Source organism: Cnephaeus nilssonii, assembly GCF_951640355.1.
Source record: "Cnephaeus nilssonii genome assembly, chromosome: 4".
In the NCBI taxonomy this organism is placed as follows: domain Eukaryota; kingdom Metazoa; phylum Chordata; class Mammalia; order Chiroptera; family Vespertilionidae; genus Cnephaeus; species Cnephaeus nilssonii.
The window spans coordinates 64,731,869-64,756,462 of record NC_137075.1 but is presented as its reverse complement, the minus strand read 5'-3'; the positions used below and the strand labels follow the sequence as shown (position 1 = coordinate 64,756,462).

The 24,594-nt window shown below is 49.1% G+C and overlaps 1 protein-coding gene across 2 annotated transcripts; it reads left to right on the top strand.

The window, feature by feature from the left end:
• Positions 1-614: 614 nt before the first annotated feature.
• Positions 615-15,959, top strand: CILP (cartilage intermediate layer protein). 2 transcript variants are annotated; one of them, XM_079770002.1, is made up of 9 exons: positions 615-720; positions 2,200-2,373; positions 4,254-4,346; positions 5,227-5,496; positions 6,674-6,853; positions 7,246-7,560; positions 8,355-8,463; positions 10,050-10,207; positions 13,124-15,959. In XM_079770002.1, the coding sequence occupies exons 2-9, from the start codon at positions 2,283-2,285 to the stop codon at positions 15,490-15,492; spliced, it is 3,585 nt and encodes a 1,194-aa protein (XP_079626128.1). In that variant the 5' UTR covers positions 615-720; positions 2,200-2,282; the 3' UTR covers positions 15,493-15,959. The 2 variants fall into 2 exon arrangements, with proteins under 2 accessions (XP_079626128.1, XP_079626129.1); XM_079770003.1 differs by lacking the exon at positions 6,674-6,853.
• The last annotated feature ends 8,635 nt before the right edge of the window (positions 15,960-24,594 follow it).

Here is a 24,594-nt window from a genome sequence, read left to right as displayed (position 1 = left end):
GCTCTGGGGTCCAATGGGCACAGACAGGCATCCAGATGGAAGTAGGTAGGGCCAGAGAAGAGCTGTTCTCACCAGGTGACATCCTGTGCCCCACAATGCCTTTGTCCCTTATCCCTTCTGAGGTTCTCTGAGTGTACCCTCAGAGGCCAGAGAAGCTGAGTAGTTGTCCAATTCCAACCAGGCACCCCCCCGCCCCAGCTGAAAGGTCAGGTGGCCTGTGTGCCTGAGAGAGTTTGGATTATGCGATAAAACCAACAGTCCTTTCTCAGCATGAGTGGGCCACGGCCAGGGGGAGTGTGGGGGATCAGCAAGCAAAGTTTAGGCAAGAGCACACCACCCCCTGAGCTATGAAATCCTGCCCAGATGGACAATTACCCTTGGCCCCTTCCCAGTGCGTCTCAGTGCCCACCCCAGCTCCCCACCCATCTCTCTGCTCTGGCCTGTGGAGCCCCAGGCCGCTGTCCACTTGGCCCATCACCAGGCCCCGCGGCATCTTCCCATAAGGATCTGGAAGTGAAATCCCAGCCCCTGGGAGCTGCCTGGGACGTGGGGAGGGGAGAGAGAGGCCGAGCTTCCTTATGCTCAGATCTGGTTTCGCCGCTTCCCGTGGCGCACTGCCACAGGCTGAGCCACCAGCTGTGCTATATAAGGCCCCGCGGCCGGATCGCTGGAGAGACAGAGCCTTGGACCCCCCAGCTGAGGACTCCCACTCAGGACACGGTGAGCTCCACTCCCATTCTCCTCACCCCAATCCTGCACCCCCTGCCCGGCTCAGCTCTTCCTGCCCTCCCCTGACCACCCCTCTACCCCCCTAACAAGACCCCCCCTTGCTGCTTTAGAGTTCTCTTTTCCCTCATTGGCCCAAAGTCCTCTCCTTCCCCCATCTGAGGTCAGGGGCCCTCAAATGACCCCAGTCAGGATCTTTGTAGCTCTGGGCGCCCTGCTTCTTTCCTGCGGTCAGCCAGTCTGCTTTGTCCGAGAGTTCTGAGGAGTGTGGGATGGGGAGCCTACCCAGCAGACATGTGCCGAGGAAACTTCCGTGGGCTGCCAGATGGGAAATGGTTTTTCCACAAGGTGCCTCAGGCCACCTTGGCCTCCCAGACAGTGCCGGAGCGGTCTCAGACTGAACGCCGTGCAGGCCCATGGAGCGCTCTGCTCCCTGCTCAGAGCCCGGAGCTCGGGGTAAGACGCACAAGAGCTGGAGACCTTGGGGCGGCCCGTGCCGCTGTTCCCTGGGCTGAGAAACAGCTGCTGGTGGGGATAGCTAGATGGTCTGCAGTGTGGGATTGGTCTGTGCTTCCCCTGGGACAACGGAGGACTTTCGAATCTTTTTTCCAAAAAGGAGGAACCTTCTCCCTTCCCACTATACCCTGGACTTGGGAGGTTGAAGGGAACCATTTTTTAATCTCTAAGAACTGGTCAGATTCTGGGTTGACCAGAGCTCTGGGGAGAGAGACCACAGGAGCCTGGACCATGCCCCGCGGGCCCCTGTCCTTATTGCCTGGCTGCGTTCCTCTTCCTACCCCTGCAGCCTCTAACCCGCATCCAGCAGTGACTGGGGAGCCCTCTAACAGTGCAGCCCTCCTGCGCTCCTTCAGTGGGCTCCTGGTTGTGTAACTCCCAGCTAGACCCCAAACAAACAGGCCAGAAATGTGTTCCAGCTGCAGCCCGTGCACATCTGGGAATGTGTTCATGGAGGTGGTATGTCTGAAGCATCTGTGCCCTCCAGCTTGCTTGCCGTGTGAGAGGTCACTACAGTTGGGGTTGGGGTTTCACAGCCTTAATATTGTAGCTTCTTTATGAAAGAATGTGAGCCCCCCCCCCCCCCCCGAAAGGGCAGCAAAAACATGCCCCCACACCCATGTCTCGGAAGTAATTAATGAGTCACCCAGAAGTTGCTGGGAGTGAACCCAGGCCTCTCCTCACTGGCAAGGAACCTGCTCTCCCTTGTGCCGCATCTCGATGTGGGGCCCTGGCACCTGGACCCCGGGGGTGAATCCAGGTCTGCCTCATCTGAACCCCGATTCTGAGCTGCTGCACCTCCCTAGCTGCCTGCATTTGCAACTTGGGCAGGTGTCATCTCCCACAAGACTTCATTCTGTGCACTCTTCCACCCTTGATAGGTCAAGAAGTAATTCTGCTGAAGCCATAAGCGGTGACTCAGAAACATGGAACCTGGCAAGCTTTGTTTCTTTGCAGGTCACTGGATCTGAGACGCTTCCTAGGGGACCACGTTCCAGGGACGACCTGACATTGTGAAGCACCTTCACCCAACTTCCGTCATGCTCCCCACAGAGCCTGGGGGAAAGATGGTGGGGACCAAGGCCTGGCTGTTCTTCTTCTTCCTGGTCCTGGAGATCACCTCTGTGTTGGGTACAGGCTAAGTATCTGCTGTCTCCCAAATCCCCGACTTGACATAGTGAAGTCATGTCTGGTTTGGAACTCAACTATGCATCTGCCTTAAGACCTGAGGCTGGCTTATAGATGCATTTAAAATTTATACCCTGCTTGTTTCTCCAAAGGATTTGAGATAGTTCCCAATATTAAAACTCACAGAACAGAATATTGTAAGTGAGGAGAATGAGCTGTCATTCAGAGGGAGGAAAAAAGATAAGAGGGCTACCACCCCTGAGTGATAAATTTAGCTCTGAGCTTCCTGGCAGCCAAAGCAAAAGGAAACCGCAAGGGATTATTTTCTCAGAAGTAGATTTGAGGATCGATCTGGTTTTAGTTTCATGAAAATTCTTTTGGCCTAAAGCTCTGTTACTTAGACCCAAATTTCACAGACTAGAGAGCCCCTTCTGGTTTCCTTGTCCTCTAACCCCATCTTCTGGTGACACTGAGTTCTCGAAGGAATAGGTAGAGAGAATTTGCTTACTAGACTCTCCAAGGCATCTAAATCAGAACTCCTGGCCCTATCCTGTATGCTCCCTCCCATCTGCCCTTTCTCTCCTGATTTCTACCTGCATACTCAGGTAAAGCAAAAATATATATATTTTTTAAAATGCTTAAACTTCTCTTTTAAAGCTGCATGCCCTCAGGCTTTGTGACCACAGATGCAGGAACAAAGGCTGGCTCGGCATCTTGCCAAACCCTGTGTGCCACCGCCTGCCTTGTTTGCTCTTTTCACCGTGACAGCTGCTGCTGTGGGCATTAAAATTCAACCATCTGAGGGGAAATCAGAGTCGTCTGATTAAAGGAGCTCCTATCACCACAGCTAAAGAATTCTGATTTGGCTCCTCACATGAAAGTTAATTGCCTTTCAAAGCTTTTGCAGCCCTCTGCTCGCCTTTCTCTTTCCCAGGCTGGAGCCCCAACCCAGCCGCAGGTGGGTGGGGCTGGGAGCTATCTTGTACGCAACCTAAGGCAGAACCCTCCGCCCTGCGGTCAGAAAATTGACAACTACTGCCCCAATTAGGCCAAGTAAGTCCTTTAGGGGGAGGATGGACTCTCAAAGCCAACTTTGCCAAGAGAAGGGAAATGGACATCTATTGTCCAGGCATTGAGCTAAGAGGTGTTGCTAATGCTTATTCAGCAAGCACTATGTACGAGGCATTGTTCTAAGCGGATTTTATGAATGAGTTTATCTAATCCCCACAGTCCTCTGAGGCAGGAACTACTATTATCCTCAGTTTATGATGAGGGAACAGGGGTCAGATGAGTTAAGTGTCTGGCCCAAGGTCACACAGGGAGGAAGTGGCAGAGTTTGGATCTCATGCTCTCAATCTTCGTATACTTTAGAGATGTTCATGTGTGTTACCTCACAGACTCCTCATGCCAACCGGACCACCCTGTGAAGTGGGAATTAATATCTCCATCTTGCAGATGGAGAAAAATAAGCCTCCATTCTTTATGGCAAGGACAGGGCCGGACCCTAATGTAGGAGCCCCCATCCATCGGCTGCTCCCCATCCTCCAAAGATCTGTTTCTAGAATAAGAGCAAAAAGAAAATAACCGCTTGTTGAGCATGCACTACATGCCAGCTCCCTTTCCACTCGCTATCGCCCTGAATATGCCCCAGGGCCCTGTGAGGTAATGATTATTAATACAGCCCTATTATGTGGGGAAACAGATTTAGAGGAATAAAGCTCTCAATGAGGTTGCAGAGCCAGTAAGTGGCAGAGTGGGGATTTGAACACATGTCCTGTGCTTATGCTCTATCCACCATTCTTGAGAGGCTAGTAAGAGGACCCGCTGGGCCCTGATAACTAACAGTTCTGGCCTCTCCTCTCCCTTCCCCTCCTGGCCCCCAGGGAGGCAGATGATGCTCAGCCAGTCTGTGAGAAGAGTCCGACCTGGGAAGAGGACCCTCGGCAACTTTGCCAAGCCTGCGAGTCCCCTGGAGAGTGAGTTGTGGCTGGAACTGGGAGGGGCCCCTAGGGGGTGTTTACTGAGCTTGGGCATGATTTCAGGGTTGTATGAAAACCCACTTTTAAAAAGATATGTTTTTATTGATTTCAAAGAGCGGAGGGGAGAGGGAGAGAGAGGTAGAAACATCAATGATGAGAATCATTGATCAGCTGCCTCCTACACACCCCCTACTGGGGACTGAGCCCACAACCTGGGTGTGTGTCGTGACCAGGAATCCAGTCATGACTTCCTGGTTCATGGATTGACGCTCAACTGCTGAGCCACATTGGCCAGGCTGGAAACCCACATTTACAAGGCATTTGGCCTACGTCTTTGTCCAGGCAGAGGCACCTGCTATATAGAACAGTCCAGAATCATGAATATGCCTGATATGTTTCAGGAATGCTGGAGGGGTTGCTGGGGCCAGAGCATAGGCTGGTGGGGAGAGAATGGGGGAGATGAGGATGGAGAGATAGCAGGGGCCAGCTTATACCACCCTAAATGCTTGGCCAACTGAGTTAAAGCTGGGAGTGTGGGATCAACCCACATGAAGAAAGCTCACCCTGACTGCTGTGTTGGGGATGGGGTCAGAGAGAAATTGAGGTAGAGAGACCAGGCAGAAAGTTACTGACATGGTACAGCCAGGCTGCTAATGGCTTTATGGAGTCCTTGGCGGGAGTGGAGGGATGCAGAAGGGAAGGAGATTGGAGAGATGCTGGAGAGACAGATGCAATGGGCCCTGAGACCAATAGAGGGCGTTGGGTAGAAGCATGCGTGATATCAGGGATGACTCCCAGGAATTGAGCAGAAAAAGGAACTGGAGCTCACCTGGGGCTCCAGGGCCTGGCTCCTCCCCAACCTGGCTCTATCTCTCAGCTCCTGGCGAGTGGACAACATGGTTCAACGTTGACCACCCAGGCGGTCAGGGTGACTTTGAGCGACTGGATGCCATTCACTTCTACTATGGGGACCGTGTGTGTGCTCGGCCCCTGCGGCTGGAGGCTCGGACCACTGACTGGATACCTGCAGGCAGCACTGGCCAGGTGGTCCACGGCAGTCCCCGTGAGGGCTTCTGGTGCCTCAACAGGGAGCAGCGGCCCGGCCAGAACTGCTCCAATTACACCGTGCGCTTCCTCTGCCCACCAGGTGAGCCTGTGCAGCCCCCACCCTTACCTGCCTCTGGCCGTGGGAACTCTGGATATCACACATACACATGCTTTGATTCCCCAGTAATAACCAACTAGTGTCATGAGAGCCATAATCTTCCTGTTCTGTGTTTCTGGGTGCTCTTCATTCACTCCACTTCACTGGGGATGTGTGCCTCGGTGGTGAAAACCACAGGCTCTGGAGCTGGGCTGCTTGGTCCCAGCCTGGACCGGGAACTCCATTCCTTAGTCCCTGGGCCTCAGGTTCCTCACATGTAGGACAGGGTATTATTAGTAAATCTTCATAGGTTTGTGTTTGTTTTTTTTTTGTTTGTTTTGTTTTTAGGATTAAGTAAGATAATGAATATAGAGGGCTTAACCCAGGTACCATTCATTAAATGTTAGTTTCCATTTGTGCCAGATACTGTGCTGGTTATCAACATCATTCAGACTTTACAACTGAGCCATGAGGAATCTCTGTGTTCAGAGAGGTTAGGTAACTTCTCATGATTACACAGCTGTAAGTGGAGAGCTGGGGTTTGAACCCACATCTGTGTTTGCAGAGTCCAAAAGTTTATGCTCTTTACTTCCTCCCTCCCCACACCGGATAATACAGAGCAAGCTGCCGGCTGCCCACTCTGTGGATGGGTACCCTCACCTCTTGGGGTTCCGTCAGTGCTCACAAGGCCCAGGTGGCAGTGGGGGTCATCTGGAGTTGGGAGCTCAGGTTGGGCAAGGTCTGCGGGGCAAGGTCTGACGCCCCCATTATTGCACACAGACCTTAGACCAGAGGTGAGGAGGGTAGGCATAAGGGGGGTTGATGTCTGAATCACCGCGGTCCCAGGCCCTGGTGGCTGTTTCCACACCGGTGGACAGGGAAGGTGATGCTAACCCTGCACAGCCTGAGGCAGCATATCAGCTCCCAGTGCTTGGCCAACAAGTCCCTCTCAGGGGCACCCCTTGACCATACGGTGTCTTTGTGCAAACTAGAGATGCCACTTCCTCAAGACTCTTGACTTCCTTCTGTTGGAAAAGTCGTTGTAGTCAATATGAATATCAGTGACATCTATAACGTAAACGAGGTCCTGCTCTCTGAGCAAAACTAGCTTTAGGGTCAAATTTCCTGGCAGAGTTCCCTTGGGAGGGAAGTCAGACTGTCTGCCCATCCTGCTTTGCAGGATCCTTGCGCCGAGACACAGACCGTATCTGGAGCTCATGGTCTCCCTGGAGCAAGTGTTCTGCTGCCTGTGGTCACACTGGGGTCCAGACCCGAACACGCACCTGCTTGGCAGAGACAGTGTCCCTGTGCAGTGAGGCCACTGAGGAGGGCCGGCTCTGTATGGACCAGGCCTGTACAGGTACCACCCTCGTTCCTGGTACTAGGCAGGGAATGGCGTGGAGGCTGAAGCAGCCTACAGTAGGTTAAAGGGTCGGATTGAGATGGATTCATTCATTCATGCAGTCATCAAGTATTAACTATTACGTGCTCTGATGGGGGCTGTAAGGGATAATGTGGGAGCACAGAGGTCCATTATCATAGCTTAGGGGAATCAAAGAGGACTTCCTAGAGAAGGTGTCCTGAGCTAAGTCTTGAAAGATAGGTAGGAATGAGTCATGCAGGCTAATAAGGAAGGGTAACAAAGGCCTGAGGGGGACGGGGGGAAGCATATGTGAGTCCACAGGCTGAGATGTGGCTAAAGGAGGGCCAGCATCCACATAAGCCCTCCTGACATGGCCCCTTCTTCCACAGCCTGTGACCTGGTCTGCCACATGGGCCAGGTGAATGCTGACTGTGATGCCTGCATGTGCCAGGACTTCGTGCTGCATGGGACTGTCTCCCTCCCTGGGGGTGCCCCAGCCTCAGGGGCCACTGTCTACCTGATGACCAAGACACTTAAGCCACTGACCCGGACGGACAGTAGCGGGAGATTCCGAGTCCCTGGCTTATGCCCAGATGGCAAAAGCATCCTGAAGATCACAAAGACCAAGTTTGCTCCCATCAAGCTCACAATGCCCAGGACTAGCCTGAAGTCAGCCACCGTCAATGCAGAGTTCATGAGAGCAGGTACTTAAGTTCTCTGGGGTAGGGTGGGACTTTTAAATAAAGGGACTGCAGTGTTAAGAGCTGGTTTCCCAGTTTGCTTAGACTAAAACTCAAAACCCTTACCATGACCTACAAGGCCCAACATCATCTGCTCCGCCCCCCATTACTTCTCTGCTCTTCTCTTCTATTATCCTCCTGTCTGCCCCCACTGAGTCACTCTACACCAGCCACCATGTCCTCCTATCTGTTCCTCACACACACAGGCACATTCCTGCCTCAGGGCCTTTGCACTTGCTATATACTCTGTTTAGATATTGGCATGGCTTGCTCCCTGAAATGAGTTCTTCCCTGGACCACCTTATTAAAATAGTCATTACAATATAGTGTGAGTTTGGAGGTCAGGAAGAGACAGAGAGAGGCTGGGGGATTCAGAAATGGTACAGAATGTCTGGAAAATTCTGCTGGAGGCAGCACAACAGGAATATTGTTCTATTTAAAACAACCAACTCTGTTTCAATGGCCGTGCTTGGGAATCATGGCTGGCGCAAGATCCCCTTGGTTCTCCATTGCCTCACCTAGATGCTGCTTGAGAGGCCACGGAAGCAGGCCCTGAGGTAGAAGGGGTGGACTCCATTCTGGATCAGTGCCCTAATTAGGATCTTTACAGAGGGGCGGGGGGGGGGGGGGGGTGGGGTGGTGGGGTGTGTGTCAAGTCATACAATTTTAACACTTGTCAAAGAACCCGGGGAAGCAAGGCTCTGGAGAATCTGTCACAAAGGAAAACCCAAAGCACCATTTCTCGTCTTCTGTCCCAGAGACCCCATACATTGTGAAGAACCCTGAGACAAAAGCACGGAGAGCTGGGCAGAGTGCGGCCCTGTGCTGTAAGGCCACGGGGAGGCCCAGTCCAGACGAGTATTTCTGGTGAGTATTCTGCCAGCTGCCCTGCCCGATTCTTCTCTGGGCAACCAGATCTTTCTTACATTCGGTCTGGTCTTTTTTTTTTTTTTTTAATATTTTTTTATTGATTTCAGATAGGAAGGGAGAGGGAGAGAGAGATAGAAACATCAATGATGAAAGAGAATCCTCAATCGGCTGCTTCCTGCATGCCCCCCACTGGGGATCGCGCCTGCAACCTGGACATGTACCCTGACCGGGAATCGAACCATGACTTCCTGGTTCATAGGTTGACACTCAACCACTGAGCCACACCAGCTGGGTGGTCTGGTCTTATTAATCACTAGAGGTCCGGTGCATGAAAATTCATGCATTGGTAGGAGGGTTCCTCAGCTCGGCCTGCCCCCTCTCACAGTCCAGGAGCCTCAGGGGCAGGAGACGACCCGGCAATCAGGGGAAGGCGATGCCCCATCACACCTCTGCTGCTGCCACTGCCAGCAGTGCAAGCCTCGGCCAGCCCTGGTTACCTGAGCCTCGGGCGTCCAAGGGCGGCTGGGCAGTCGCCATCCAAGGCTTGCCTGTGCCTCAGGCCGGCCCTGGGCGGCTGGGGGGCTGAGGGGACTGGAGGACTCTAGAGGCAGGCCTTCCACCCCAGCGGGCCTGAGAGGACTGGGCGCCGCCATCTTGTGGCTGTGGGCACTGCCATCTTTGAGGGCGGGGCAGCCAATTAGCATATTCCCTCTTTATTAGATAGGATAATACTAACCAACAAAATAAAGTTAGAAGTAGGGCCCAGGTTCAGAGCCCAGAAGTTGGCACTTATTTTTTTTTTTGTTAATCCTCACCTGAGAATATTTTTCCATTGATTTTTAGGGAGAGTGGAAGAGAGAGGGACAGAGAGAGAGAAATATCAATGTGAGAGAAACACATCAATTGGTTGCCTCCTGCATGAGCCCTGACCAGGGCTGGGGTCAGGGAGGAGCCTGCAACCCAGGTACGTACCCTTGACTGGAATCAAACCTGGGACCCTTCAGTCCGCAGGCCAACCCTCTATCCACTGAGTCAAACTGGCTAGGGCCGGAAGTTGGCACTTATAAGTGGGGACCAGCAGGGTTGAGGCCACACAGACAACCAGAAAGCCCTGTGTGGTCTTCTCGACGCTGGGATCCCTACAGAGCGGCTCTGGTCTCTGGGTCCTGATTTGCATATCCTCAGGATACTGAACAAGGTTCCTCAGCCCTACTTCCCCGACAAAGGCAAACGAGGTCAGAGCCTCCTGTGGCTGTGAGTCCTTTACCCTTCACAGACATTTTATAGCCATTCCCTTGTTTGACCCACCCAATGTTTCTGTGATGTCAGCTAGGAATCACTGCTCCCATTTTATTGATCAGGAAGCTGATGCTAAGGAAGGTGAGATGATTTGTCCAAGGTTCCATAGCCAGTGGGTGATGGGGCTGAGACTCAATCAAGTCCCTTGACTCCCAGGCCAATCAGTGTTCTTGGATGAGCTATGTCAAAGGTATTGGCACCTGCAGGGACCCATCCACCATCTGTCTCTCTGGCTGCTTGCTATGGCACTGCCCCCTCAGGCTTCACCTCTCCATCCCTTGCAGGTATCATAACAACACGCTGCTGGACCCCTCCCTCTACAAGCACGACGGCAAGCTGTTACTGAAGAACCTACAGCGGGACCAGTCTGGGGAGTACTTCTGCAAGGCCCAGAGCGACGCGGGGGCTGTGAAGTCCCAGGTCGCCCAGCTGATTGTCATAGGTAAGCCTGGCAGGGTCCCTGGGGAACCTCTACTGCAGGACTGGGGAGCACCTCCGTGGACATAACTGGGCAGCAAAAACCCCAGCTTTTCTGTGCTGTGTACAGTGCTATGTCTTCTAAGACATAAAGATGCCACAGACCCCAATTCTACCCTCTCGGAGCTGCTACCCCAGGAGAGGTCAGGAACTGTAATTAAGTGTGCCGCGCCAGCACAGTCAAGGGTTCGGCGAGCCTGAGGGAGGGCCGGCGAAGGATGAAGAAAAGACAGACAAAGAGAATAAGCTGGGTCTAGGTGGATCTTCTGTGCCTGGCTGAGGCCACAGAACAGATCCAGACTGCAAGCTGATGCTTTATTTTATAGTCAGAGGTAAACAAGGTAATTTACAATGTTCTTGTAAGTTTCTTGTTTTGGCAGCACTTGCTGCACCTCCCACAGCCCACTAGCTACCCAGGAAAGATCTAGGGAGCAGTCACAAGATCAAGCTTAATTATGCTAAGAGGGCTGTGCCCTCTAAGCTGGGACTTGTTTGTGGCTTTGCCAGCAGGTCAGTCTGAGGCTTAACCCTATAACCGCTTCCTACAATTAAGAGACGAGTAAAGATAGGCAAATGCAGTTAAAGCAGGAGATAATGGGCTGTGGACTCTCTAGATGAGAGATAGAGACTTTCCAGGCAGGAGTGACCATGGGTGGCTACCTGAGAGGGCAGCATTTCAACTGGGGCTTAAATAGTGGTTCTTAGATTTGGATGCCCAGTGGGATCACCTGGTTGGTGTTAACAAAAATCCCGCTGCCTGAAACTTACCCCTCCCCCCAGAGAGTTTTTTTAAAAAACATATTTTTATTGATTTCAGAGAGGATGGGAGAGGGGGAGAGAGATAGAAACCTCAATGATGAGAGATAATCATTGATCGGCTGCCTCTTGCACACCCACACTAGGGATCAAGTTTGAAACCTGGGTATGTGCCCTGACTGGAATCGAACCATGACCTCCTGGTTCATAGGTCGACCCTCAACCATTGAGCCTCGCTGGCCAGGCACCCCCAGAGAGTTTTATTTCATTGGCTTTGGATGTGGCCTGGGTATGCACAATTTAAAAGCTTCCTCAGGTGATTCTAAGTTATAAAGCCCTGGTCTTACCGAATGGCCATATTAAGGGGCCAGTGTGAGCAAAGGTATAGAAGTGGGAAGCTGAGATGCTTTATAAGAAAGGGTGACCTGATTAGAGCTGGCTTTAAGGAGTGAGTTGGTGCCCTAGCCAGTCTGGTTCAGCGGATAGAGCATTGGCTGAGGACTGAAGGGTCCCAGGTTCGATTCCAGTCAAAGGCACATGCCTGAATTGTGGGCTCAATCACCAGTTGGGGGCGTGCAGGAGGCAGCCGATTAATGATTCTCTCTCATCATTGATGTTTCTATCTCTCTCTCCCTCTCTCTTCTTCTCTGAAATCAGTAAAAATGTTTTTTTTTTTAAAAAAAGAAAAAGAAGTGCGCTTGAGGGGAAAGACTTGAGGTCAAAATCAATCAGGAACCTGTACTTGGAAAGTGAGAGAGAAGGAGGATAGCTTAGTAATTGGCCTAAACAAAACCAAACAAAAGGCAGAGGAAGAGAAAATTTATTGGAAGGGTTCTGGAATATTTTACAGACTCCAAGAAAGTTGAGCAACAGACCTCAAGACACAGGACAGTTGGACCTTGGCAACAGTGGAGCCCTGTCAGCTGTGGTTCCCAACCCACAACACCAATGCTCCCCCTTTGTCACAGTTATTTTGAATACTTTAAATTTTTAACACTTTACATTTACAAAATATTTTCTATTCTGAAGTTAAATTTATGGATAATAAGTTAACTACATATAATTGCCAAGTATATATGCACACACCCCAAACTATACCATAAAGGGGAAATAAAAAGAAAATAATTTTAATGCAAAATAATATGTATTTCAATATGTAAAGGCTTTGGCATAATTGCACAAGAAAGCCAACCAAGAGGTCAGACACTTGCACTTGACTCCAGTCGCTGTGACTGTGGCAGCTGCAAATACTGATGGATGAGGGGTCTCATTGTGGTGGGTCACACTCCTTGGGGAAGGCGGTAAGTACGTGATTTTTCTGAGACAAGGAACAATTCTTGGTATTTTCCCAAGCTAAACAAAGTATAATCTTAGCTTGATTTTTATAGTAGCTGCATTTTCAGAAAATTTCAATGTATGGTAAAGTCACATTAAAACAAATACTAGGCTCTGATCATTTTAAACAAGTTTTCCACCCACATGAATGCCTGGTGGGATATGTGAAAGTCATGCAAGAGACAGAAGAAGTCCTGACAGAAAAGTGCCAGGCTTTGCCGGTCACAGACCAGCAATGCCCCCACCCACTATATGCCAGCAGCACTCCCAATTTGGGTGGTAACTCAACACACCCTCACAGATTTTATTTTATTTTTTTAGTATATTTTATTGATTTTTTACAGAGAGGAAGGGAGAGGGATAGAGAGCTAGAAACATTGATGAGAGAGAAATATTGATCAGCTGCCTCCTGCACACCCCCCACTGGGGATGAGCCCGCAACTGAGGTACATGCCCTTGACCGGAATCAAACCCGGGACTCTTCAGTCCGCAGGCCGATGCTCTATCCACTGAGCCAAACCTGTCAGGGCCACCCTCACAGATTTAAATGGCTCATCTCCAATGAGAGCCATTACTATAGTGGTCTCAGCAACCAACTCTATTTCTCCATGTATAAAACGGGCTTAGCAACAACAGCTGTTCATCTTTCTCAGAGAAGTTCGGTGAGAATCAGGATCTTGGATGTGGAAGTACTTTGAAAACGATAAAGCACTGTGCAGAGGTGAGGCTAAGGTGTCTTGTGTGTAGGATGTGAACTTACATTTAATAGCCACACCGTTTCCCTCCACAGCCCCTGATGAGGCTCCGTGCAACCCAACCCCTGAGAGCTACCTTATCCGGTTGCCTCATGATTGCTTCCAGAATGCCACCAACTCCTTCTACTATGACGTGGGCCGTTGCCCTGTCAAGACCTGTGCAGGGCAGCAGGATAATGGGATCAGGTGCCGGGATGCTGTGGAGAACTGCTGTGGCATCTCCAAAACAGAGGAGAGGGAGATCCAGTGCAGTGGGTACACGCTGCCCACCAAGGTGGCCAAGGAGTGTAACTGCCAGCGGTGTACGGAGACCCGGAGTATTGTGCGGGGCCGCGTCAGCGCTGCCGACAATGGGGAACCCATGCGCTTTGGCCACGTGTACATGGGGAACAACCGTGTGAGCATGACTGGCTACAAGGGCACTTTCACCCTCCACATCCCCCAGGACACTGAGAGGCTGGTGCTCACATTTGTGGACAGGCTGCAGAAGTTCGTCAACACTACCAAAGTGCTGCCCTTCAACAAGAAGGGGAGTGCAGTGTTCCATGAGATCAAGATGCTTCGGCGGAAAGAGCCCATCACCTTGGAGGCCACGGAGACCAACATTATTCCCCTGGGGGAGGTGGATGGTGAAGACCCTGTGGCTGAGTTGGAGATCCCTTCCAAGAGTTTCTACAAGCAGAACGGGGAGCCCTACACAGGAAAAGTCAAGGCCAGTGTGACCTTCCTGGATCCCCGCAATATTTCCACAGCCACAGCTACCCAGAGTGACCTGAACTTCATCAATGATGATGGAGACACCTTCCCCCTTCGAACATATGGCATGTTTTCTGTGGACTTCAGAGATGAGGCCACCTCTGAGTCACTTAATGCTGGCAAGGTGAAGGTTCACCTTGACTCGACCCAGGTCAAGATGCCAGAGCATGTGTCCACGATGAAACTGTGGTCGCTCAACCCAGACACGGGGCTATGGGAAGAGGAAGGTGACTTTAAATTTGAAAGCCAAAGGCGGCACAAAAGGGAAGAGAGAACCTTCCTGGTGGGCAACATGGAGATCCGAGAAAGGAGGCTTTTTAACTTGGATGTCCCTGAAAGCAGGAGGTGCTTTATCAAGGTGAGGGCCTACAGGAGTGAGAGGTTCTTGCCCAGTGAGCAGATCCAGGGGGTTGTGGTCTCTGTGATCAACCTGGAGCCCAGGACTGGCTTCTCATCCAACCCCAGGGCCTGGGGCCGCTTTGACAGTGTCATCACGGGCCCCAATGGGGCCTGCCTGCCTGCCTTCTGTGATGACCAGTCCCCTGATGCCTACTCTGCCTATGTCTTGGCAAGCCTGGCTGGGGAAGAACTGGAAGCAGTGGCATCTTCTCCTAAATTCAATCCAAATGCAATTGGTGTCCCTCAGCCCTACCTCAACAAGCTCAAGTACCGTCGGACAGACCATGAGGACCCTCGGGTTAAGAAGACAGCTTTCCAGATCAGCATGGCCAAGCCAAGGCCCAACTCAGCTGAGGAGAGCAATGGACCCATCTATGCCTTTGAGAATCTCCGGGCATGCGAGGAGGCACCGCCTAGTGCAGCCCACTTCCGGTTCTACCGGATTGAGGGGGATCGGTATGACTACAATACTGTCCCCTTCAATGAAGACGATCCCATGAGCTGGACTGAAGACTACCTGGCATGGTGGCCCAAGCCAATGGAGTTCAGGGCCTGCTACATTAAGGTGAAGATTGTGGGGCCAGTGGAGGTGAATGTGCGATCCCGCAACATGGGGGGCACCCACCGACAGACTGTGGGGAAGCTGTACGGAATCCGGGATGTCAAAAGCACACGGGATAGGGACCAGCCCAATGTCTCATCTGCTTGTTTGGAGTTCAAGTGCAGTGGGATGCTCTATGACCAGGATCGTGTGGACCGCACCTTAGTGAAGATCATTCCCCAAGGCAGCTGCCATCGAGCCAGTGTAAACTCCATGCTGCACGAGTACCTGGTCAACCACCTACCACTGGCAGTCAACAATGACACCAGTGAGTACACCATGCTGGCGCCCCTGGATCCACTGGGCCACAACTATGGAATCTACACTGTCACTGACCAGGACCCTCGTGTGGCCAAGGAGATCGCTCTTGGCCGGTGCTTTGATGGCACATCGGATGGCTCCTCCAGAATCATGAAGAGCAACGTGGGAGTGGCCCTCACCTTTAACTGCATAGAGAGGCAGGTGGGTCGCCAGAGTGCCTTCCAGTACCTCCAAAGTATCCCAGGCCAGACCCCTGCCCCCAGCACTATCAGAGGAAGAGTGCCCTTCAGGGGGCAGCAGCGGGCACGTAGGGGTGGCCAGCGCCGGCCTGGAGGGATGGCCTCTCTGAGGTTTCGTGGGGTTGCTCAGCAGCCTCTAAACAACTAAGTCTTGTGGTACTTCTCTTCTCCCCCCACGACCTCACGTGACAGCCATTGTGAGACTGACGCACAAACTGTCACTTGGTTAATTTAAGCACATCTGTTCTGGTGCAGTTTGCTTGTTTGTTTTTCTTCGTGCCTTTTCTTACCGTCTTTGTCCCATGATACTGATTGGCGCGTAGCCCCCAAAATGGCAAAATAAAGCCTCTTGGATCTGTTCTTTAAAAGAAACACCAGAAATTGGCCATTGGCAAACGTTGTGGCTTTGACTGTTTTTCGTTTGGTGCCATCAATAGAAGTCCCCTTCCTTTTCTTTTTGCATGGTTTCGCCCACCTTTACGATAATGATAATCTGAAGTTGAAGGTGAAATAACCAATATAAAGTATATTTCCTGGTCTTGCTCCAAGGACGTAAGCAAGGTCTTCATCACTGTTCATACATATAAATGGTGGTAAAATAAAATAATAAACTCCAAGATTTTTACTTGAAATGTAAATAAGTTATTTCTTTACTGGATCTGGAACTCTTAGTGCACATTTCACGTTAAGCTATTGAATATAGGGTAATCACAGTTCTCCACCGAGTCTGGAAAGTACATCTTGTATCCAACTGCACCAGGTTTACAATTACATTAACATGTTTCCCTTTACATTTGCTTTCGTTCTTGCTAGAAGCCCAGTGCAGCTCAGGGCAGATGTCAATAAGTGTACGTTTTGTACTTGATTTTGAGACGGCTGTCCTGTCTTTTAACCCCAGCTGCTCAAGGAGAAGAGGGGACTCTGGAAAGTGATCACAAAGTGATCACAAGTTGGTCTCAGCCACTGCCCCCTCTGAGTGGCAGGGCTGGGGAATTAGACACACACTCCACCGTCAAGTTTGCTCTCGTGGATCATATTTTCCACTCACAGAGAAGAGCAGAGATTCCAGGAGTTGTGAGCATGTTCTGGACTCCTGAGCAAAGCTAAACACATGTCCCAATGTGGTTTTCTTTCCTTTCTTTCCAATACTGGGAAGCATATACAATGGCTTGGCCCATGGTCTGGTAAGCTGGCCAAGTGGTCTTTCAGCAACCCCCACAGCCTGCTGCCTTCTCCAGCTGGGCTGGCTGGCCTCACGTAGAAATGATGGAATTTGTCTTTCTTTCTTTTTTCTTTTCTTCTTTTTCTTTCTTTCTTTTTTTCCCCCCTCCAAGCTCTTCTAAAGACATCCACCTTTTCCAGACACCAGATTTCTATTGTGTGTGACAGCCCCTATTCCTTGAGTAAAACAACTGGTCCAAATGAATAGGCCTTTGTTTTTGGAAAAGAGGTTTGGGTTAAAATAGTAAATCAGAGGCTGGTGGATGGTTCCAAAGTGATCCTGGAGACATGGACAGCCAGGGCAGAGGGGTGTGGGCCTGGGTAAGATGCACTGACTGCCCCTCTCCCAATCCCTCCTGTCAGGAAAGAGGCCATGGGGATTGGGGGAGAAGAAAGCGTTATGTATAATCAGGACAGAAAGCTTTCCTTGATCCCCTGGCTGGCCCAGTGCAGCTCCTTTTGGTCGCCTCTGGCCTGGACTGGACTTGTACTCTTGGATCAGTATCTGCCCAGCTCCCAGGGGTTTGGTTCATAATCAATTAGAAATTTCTCTGGCCGAGCACCCCTTCCCCATGACCTCTGAGAAAGTGAGCACATGCAGGGTTGGGCCCAGTGGCCTTATGATGGATTGCTCCTTGACTCCCTTCCAGACTATGCTTCCCAGGGAGCAGCCCTCACTGACTGCTTGGGGGTGGGGCATTGACTGACCTTCCCGAAGGGTCAGTGTTAACCGTCTGCAGCACAGACGCCTTGCCATACTGCTTTAGGAGCCAGTGTCTGCTGTTTCAACCTGTCCACCGGTTCCCTTCCAACTCACCGAGAGGGGGTGCTGGGAGAGTGCGCTGGCTGGGCTCCTGCCCCATGACCTTCCCTTTCCGTTCTTCATTGAGGGCCTGAATAACTGGACTCCAGCAGGTGGCAGCTGGCACCTGACTTCTTTCTTCACTTATCAAACATTTATTGAGTATCTGCCTACTCTATGCCAAGCCATGAGTATAGGTGGACTGGACTGTAGGAGTATATAAAATATACCATACATAGTGGCACTACCACTTGAGGTGGTAGTCAGAGGGGGCTTCTTGGAGGAGGTGACATCTAATTTAAGGGCTAAATGCTAGCTAGGAGCTTAAGCTGTGGCTGTCAGGAGCAAGGAGCACAAGCAGAAACAGCTTGGAGCTTGGAGGCTGGGTGGGAATGGCAAATACCTCACTTTCAGAAAAGGAAACACTGTTGAGCTCATGGCACGGAATTTCTAAGCATCTTGCTTCCAAAGACAGGTGTGCTGCTGCTAGCTGCATGACTTTGGTCCATTTCCCTGGACCTCATTTTCCTTCTCTATAAATGAAGAAGTTGGTTGTACACTAAAACTAATATAATGTTAGAGGTAGAAAAGGGTGTAGGGGGATAAATGGTGATGGGGAAAATATAAAAATAATAAAAACTAATATAGTTATATGTCAATTATATTAGCTTTTTTATAAAAGCTTTTTATAAAAAAAGCTTTTTTCTTTCTTCTTTTTTTTTTTTTTAAGTGAAGGAGTCAGTCTAGCTTAGAATCTAACCCATCTCTAAAGTCCTTTCCATGATTTTCAGTGAGGCTAAGAGCACAGTTCCCAGGATGCCTTCGCTTTACCAAACTGCTGATGATTCACTGGGTGTTTCCTTCCCCGTGGAGACTACACACTGGATGGACAAAACGTTCATTTCAGAAAAACCCTGGGGTTTTGGTCTCAGCCTGCTGTATACTGGCTGGTCACCCAGTTACTGAGCGTGAACTGTACGGGGATGGACAGCAGATGGCAGGGAGGAAGGGCATCGGCCGAAAGACAGCAGGGCCAATCAGGCTGCTTCTGCTCCACCAAGGGCGTGTTCCAGGCAGAAAGCTCTCTGTAGTTTGGAGAGCTCTAGCAGCTAAGGTGATAGAGCAAAATGTCAGTGAGAGATCAGGACAAGAACAGAGTCTTGAAAGATTGAGAAAATTTAGACAAGCCAAGTTGGAGGCAGTGCAGGGGATAGGTGGTTTCCAGCACAACGATTGGCCAGAGCCAAGGAATGGAGGTGGGACTGAACACTGGAAGGCTTTTAGTTACATGTAGACAACAGGAAGGACTGGAACCAGGAACTGCAAAGCCATTGCATCCAGGCCATCACTCTCTCTGGTTTTGATTCTCTTATTTCCTCCCACTCAGTGGTTTTTCTCTCTCTCAGTCTCTAACTCAGTCTTGCTCTACTTCTCAGATTGGCTGTTTCTCCCTCCTCTTTCTAGGCCTCTCTCTGGTCAGCCTATTTCTCAGTCTCTTCTTTTTGCAGGCACCCTGAATTTCTCTTTGCAGATCAGCTATGTCTGCTCCTCTGGATTCATAGAAGAGGTGGCCCTTTCCTCAAGTCAAAGAGTCCTGTCCTAAGCCCAGATTCCTTGGAGAGAGAATCTGATTGGCTCAGTTTGAAATGGGGCTCCACCTCTGGTCTAACCAACTGTGGCTATAGTGGGGGTGGGGTGAGGGGCTGCTTAGGGGCAATCCTATTAGTCATGGTTGCTGGGGAGATGGGGTAATTCTCAGAGAAAAGGAATCCTGATGAATTGGGGAGACACTGCAAAAGGTGAATACTTCAAGTGACAGTGAACAGATCATTGTGGGCTTACTGGAAGTTTAGGGTTTTTCATTTCCAAACACCAAGGGATTTTAAATACATCAAATGAGACCTGGGTGGTACCTGTTCTTTGAAATCTGATGTCTTGCTTCATGACTTAGAACTTGATCAGTTTTTGTAGTTTCTATGTGCGATTGAAAAAAAAAAAAAGTGTATTCCCTAATCATTGAGTGCAGGCTTCTACATAAGACCATTAACTCAAACTTGTTAATTGTTCTGTTCAGTACATAAGGAGTGTGTTGAAATTGTCCCCTAGATGATGCACTTGTCCATTTCCCTCTGTGATCCTCAATTCGGCTTTATATATTTGGAGGTTATTTTAATGGTTGCCTATTATGTATTGAATTTTTATGCCTTCTTGTGAGTTGAACCTTTTATTGTTATATGTATAACTATGTTATTTGTTCCCATAAAGGCTTTTTGTCTTAAAGCCTATTTTGTATAATAATATACATCCAAATTTCCTTTTGATTAGTATTTTCTCAGTATATCTTTTAAAATCTTTTTGCTTTTAATCTTATGTATCCTTTTTTGTTGTTGTTAGTTTATTTTGTTCATAAGATTCCACATATAAATGAGATCATATAGTATTTGCCTTTCTTTGACTGGCTTATTTCACTTAGCATAGTACCCTCCTAATCCATTCAGGCAATTGCAAAGGGTAATATTTCCTTCCCTTTTTTTTTGGTGAGATAATACTCCATTGTGTAAATATACCATAGCTGTTTTATCCACTTATCTACTGATGGGCACTTGGGTTGCTTCCAAATCTTGGCTATTGTAAATAACACTGCAATGAACATAGGAGTGCATGTATTCTTTCGAATTAGTGTGTGGGTTTCTTTGGATATATTCCCAGAAGTGGAATCACTGTGCTTCTGTGTCTTTTTAAAATGTGTTTCTTGTAAACAGCATATAGCTGAGTTTTTATCTAATCTAATAATCTGTCTTTTAACTAGCGAGTCTAGTAAATATATATGGTAATTAGTTGTGTTTGCACTTGTTTTTTTCATCTTACCTATTGATTTTTTAAAATTACCTTTTCTATTTTACTGTCAACATTATGATTGAGCAATATTTTTCTTATTCAGTTTTTCCCCTTATATTGATATGGGAGTTTTACACTTTTTCAGCTTGGGGGAGAGGCTGTGGGCGATTGGTCGGTGGACCCCGTCCCCAATTGGGGGCCAGGTGGGCTGTGGGGAGGGGCTGTGGGCGGGGGGCCATCCAGCCCCACCCCCGATTGGTGTTGGGGGGACTGATCGGAAGTGGAGCTGGCTTGGGGGTCTGGGACCCCTTGGGGGAGGGGCTGCAGGAGGTTGGCTGGCTGGCCCCACCCTCTATTGGGGTAGGAGGGGGCAATCAGGGGTGGGGCCGGCTGGGGGAAGCGGCTGTGGGGGTGTTGGCTGGCCGCCCTGCCCTTGATGGGGTAGGAGAGGCTGATCAGGGGCAGGCTGGCTGGGGGAGGTTGGTAGGTTGGCTGGCGGCAGTGGCATCATAGCAACTGGTCATTCCAGTCGTTAGGGTGTTATGGTTGCTGGCTTTTTATATATATAGATTATGGCTAGTATAAGTGAATTGCAAATTGAAAAAGACATAAACCAAAGATCCATATATATCCTCTCTCTTTCATCTCTTTTTCATATTTCCTTTTTTTTTTTTTATTTTAGAGAGAGGAGGTGGGGGGGGGGGGAGAGAGAGAGACAGAGACATCAATGAGAGAGAGAAACATTGATTGCCTCCTGTATTCATCTGGACCAGGCATTAAACCTACAACCTGGATATGTGCCCTGATCTGGAATTGAACCTACCACCTTTCAATATACTGGATGATGCTCCAACCACCTGAGCCACACCAGCCAGGGCTCTTTTTCAGTTTGTTTTTTATTAGAAATCAAGCAAGCTCCTTAAAATGCTAAGGTATAATGAATGGGGTGAGTTCATCAACAAGCTAGCTAAGAATTACAACTAAAGCCCTGAATGGTGTTCTCAGTGGTTAGAGCGTCTGCCTGCACACTGAAGGTTTGAGTGTTCCATTTCTGGTCAAGGGCAAGTACCTGGGTTTGCTCCCCACATGGGGGCACATGTGGGAGGCAACCAGTTGATGTGTCCCTCTCACATGGATGTTTTCTCTCTTCTCCCTCCTTCCCTTCACTCTGTCTGAAAAGCAATGAAAAAAATATCCTCAGGTGAGGATGAACAAAACAAACAAAAAAGAATCACAACTGCCGAAACCAGTTTGGCTCAGTGGATAGAGCATTGGCCTGTGGACTGAAGGGTCCCAGGTTCGATTCCGGTCAAGGGCATGTACCTTGGTTGCAGGCACATCCCCAGTGGGGGGTGTGCAGGAGGCAGCTGATCAATGTTTCTCTCTCATCGATGTTTCTGAATCTCTATCCCTCTCTCTTCCTCTCTGTAAAAAAATCAATATATTTAAAAAAAAAAGAATCACAACTAAACAGGAATTTTATAGTGTTAACGTAAAATTTATAGTATTAACCATTGAAACCTGTAAAAAAATTTTGTGCCCTAGCTTGTTTGGCTCAATGGATAGAGCGTCAGTCTGCGGACTGAAAGGTCCCAGGTTCAATTCTGGCCAAGGGCACATGCCTGGGTTTCGGGCTTGATCCCCAGTAGGGGGCGTGCAAGAGGCAGCCAATCAATGATTCTCATCATTGATGTTTCTATCCCTCTCTTCCTCTCTAAAAATCAATAAAATATATTTTTTTAAAAGAATTTTTTGTGAGTTTATTTGAGCCAAACTGTCAACATATGCCGGGAAGCAGAACCTCAAGGAATTGAGATAATGCTCCGGAGAAGGGTGGGTTTCATCTGTATTTATACATTGCAATAAAAGGAAAGGGACCTAGGTGGGTTACATGAAATCCATTGGTGTTAGACTAGAGAGGCGGGAGAAAGCAAAGTGGGGGGGAGGGGACCTCTGGAATTGGATAAAAAGTAAAATAATAGACACATTCTTAGGTGGGTGCAGGAACAATTAACATGATAATGAAGGAATTTGTGATATCTGTCTTGGTGCCCAGCATATTAGGTTGTGCCCCAAGGGGTCTGGAAAAAAAAAAAAGGAAGTTACAAGTTAAGTTACAAGTTACCCAGACATTTCAGATATGTTATCTTAGATGCAAAAAGACAAATGGGCTCGGTAAAGATCTAAGTTGATCTTTGTCAGGGAAAATACTGGTCTAGGACATGACTACCCACTATAACCTGTTTTCAGTTACAGTTTAATTTCAGACCATCCTTTGTAGTTACTCTAGGTCTCTGATTTTGCAAGACCTCCATGCAGGCCTTCCCTGAGCTTGTCAGGTTAGCATGTGGCCCCTTTGTCCACAATAGGCATAAAAGGAAAGCCAAAAATTACACATTGCACAGCAAAAAATATCTTTTTTATGAAGCACTTACTGTGTGCTATGGATCAAAGAATCATTTATTTCTCACATTAACCCTAGGAGGTCAACACCCAAATTTATAGTTGAAAAAACAGGCTTATGAAGTAAGTTGTCAGAAGTCACACAGCTGGTAAGTGACTCAGCTGGGATCCACGCACCAGTGATGCTACCATTGACATCTGGACCCTTTAGAAAAAAATGAAACAACTATTTCCTAGCACTGTCTTCAAGATTGGGGTACGCCATTTCCAATGATTAGCTTTGAGGACACTCCCCATCTCCCACCTCCATTCAAAGAGGAAAGCCATGGAGAGTTAGTGCCATCTGCTGGCCATTTCCCTGAACATTAGAAAGAAGGACTGACCTCTAATTGAGGTTAAGGGCGGGGTGGGAGGGGAGGGGGGTGGCGCGAGGGTCCTGTGCTATCTGAAGTCACCACCAGCCCACAACGATAGGCCTAAGAGGATGGTGAGCATCCTGCAGTAGATCCCATTGGTCTCCCTACAATATCAAGACTGGGCAGAGTCTCAGAGGAAGTGGTGGCAATTGGAGGGAGCCTAAAAAAGAGACCGTTAGAAGTAAAAGCACAGGCTTTTACCACCAAAGTGAAAATTCACCTGATTCGTTTTTACAAATACACCTTAGCGTCTCCTGATTTTAGTGTTCTAGAAAAAATAAGATTCTCGCGCCCACTCCAGACTATTTTGTCAAAACCTTTAGTGGAGGGGCCTAGGTATATTTTATTATTATTATTTAATCTTTATTGTTGAAAGTATTACAAATGTCCACATTTTCCCCCATTGACCCCTTCTAGCCTGCACCCGCCCCTGCTCCAGGCCTTCACCACCCTGTTGTCTGTGTCCAAGGGTTATGCATATAAGCATACAAGTTCTTTGGTTAATTTCTTCCCACCCCCCACCCCACCTTCCCTCTGAGATTTGACAGTCTGTTCCATGCTTCTATGTCTCTGTATCTGTTTTGTTTATCAGTTTATTTTTTTCTTTAGATTCCACATATGAGTGAAATGATGTGATACTTGCCTTTCTCTGACTGGCTTGTTTCACTTAGCATCATACTCTCCAGGTCCCTCCATGCTGTCTCAAAGGGTAAGAGATCCTTCTTTTTTAGCCTAAGTATATTTTAACAAGCAACCCAGGTCATTCTTTTGTTAATCCTCACCCGAGGATATTTTTCCGTTGATTTTTAGAGAGAGAGTGGAAGGGAGGGGGAGAAACACTGATAACTGAGGCACGTGTCCTTGACTAGAATTGAACCTGGGATCCTTCAGTCTGCTGGCCGATGCTCTATCCACTGAATCAAACTGGTCAGGGCAACCCAGGTCATTCTTAAGGAAAAACGGGGGGGGGGGGGCGCTAAGGGGGGGGAGGTTACTGCCTTAATGGAATGGCAGCTTTTTAGTCTCTGATGTGAGATATTTATGGGTAGGAAGTGGAAATTACACAGACCTTTAAAATCTTACCAGCTTTCAGAGGAGTGTTGTGGAGCGGATGCGAGTGAACGACCACTGGAGCCCAGACCAAATTAAAATTTAGGGAGCCTTTATTAGCTGGGCGGCCCGGCGACCCGGCGACTGCTCTGCCATTCTCCACGCAGGGAGACCAGAGAGCAGCAGCGACCCTTTGTGTAGGACCGCTTTTAAGCACATTAACCACATCCGGTTTTTGCAGAACAAGTAACCCAAGACAAAACAGTTTTTCCCAAGCAACGTCAGGATCATGCCAATGATAACCATGTTATTCACAGGGCCATCCTGTTCTCCAGAAAGCTGACAGTGTTCTATGAAAGAAGGCCTACGTGCTGGGAAGGGGCCATGAGACCATATCTCAAGGCCTGGCCTGGTGTCAGCATTGACAATTCTATCTGGGGCATAGTCCACGGCCTCAGTAGTGCTCAAAAATTCCCACTCTCCAACAGGAGGTTATAGGAAGTAATGAAAACGGTGTGAG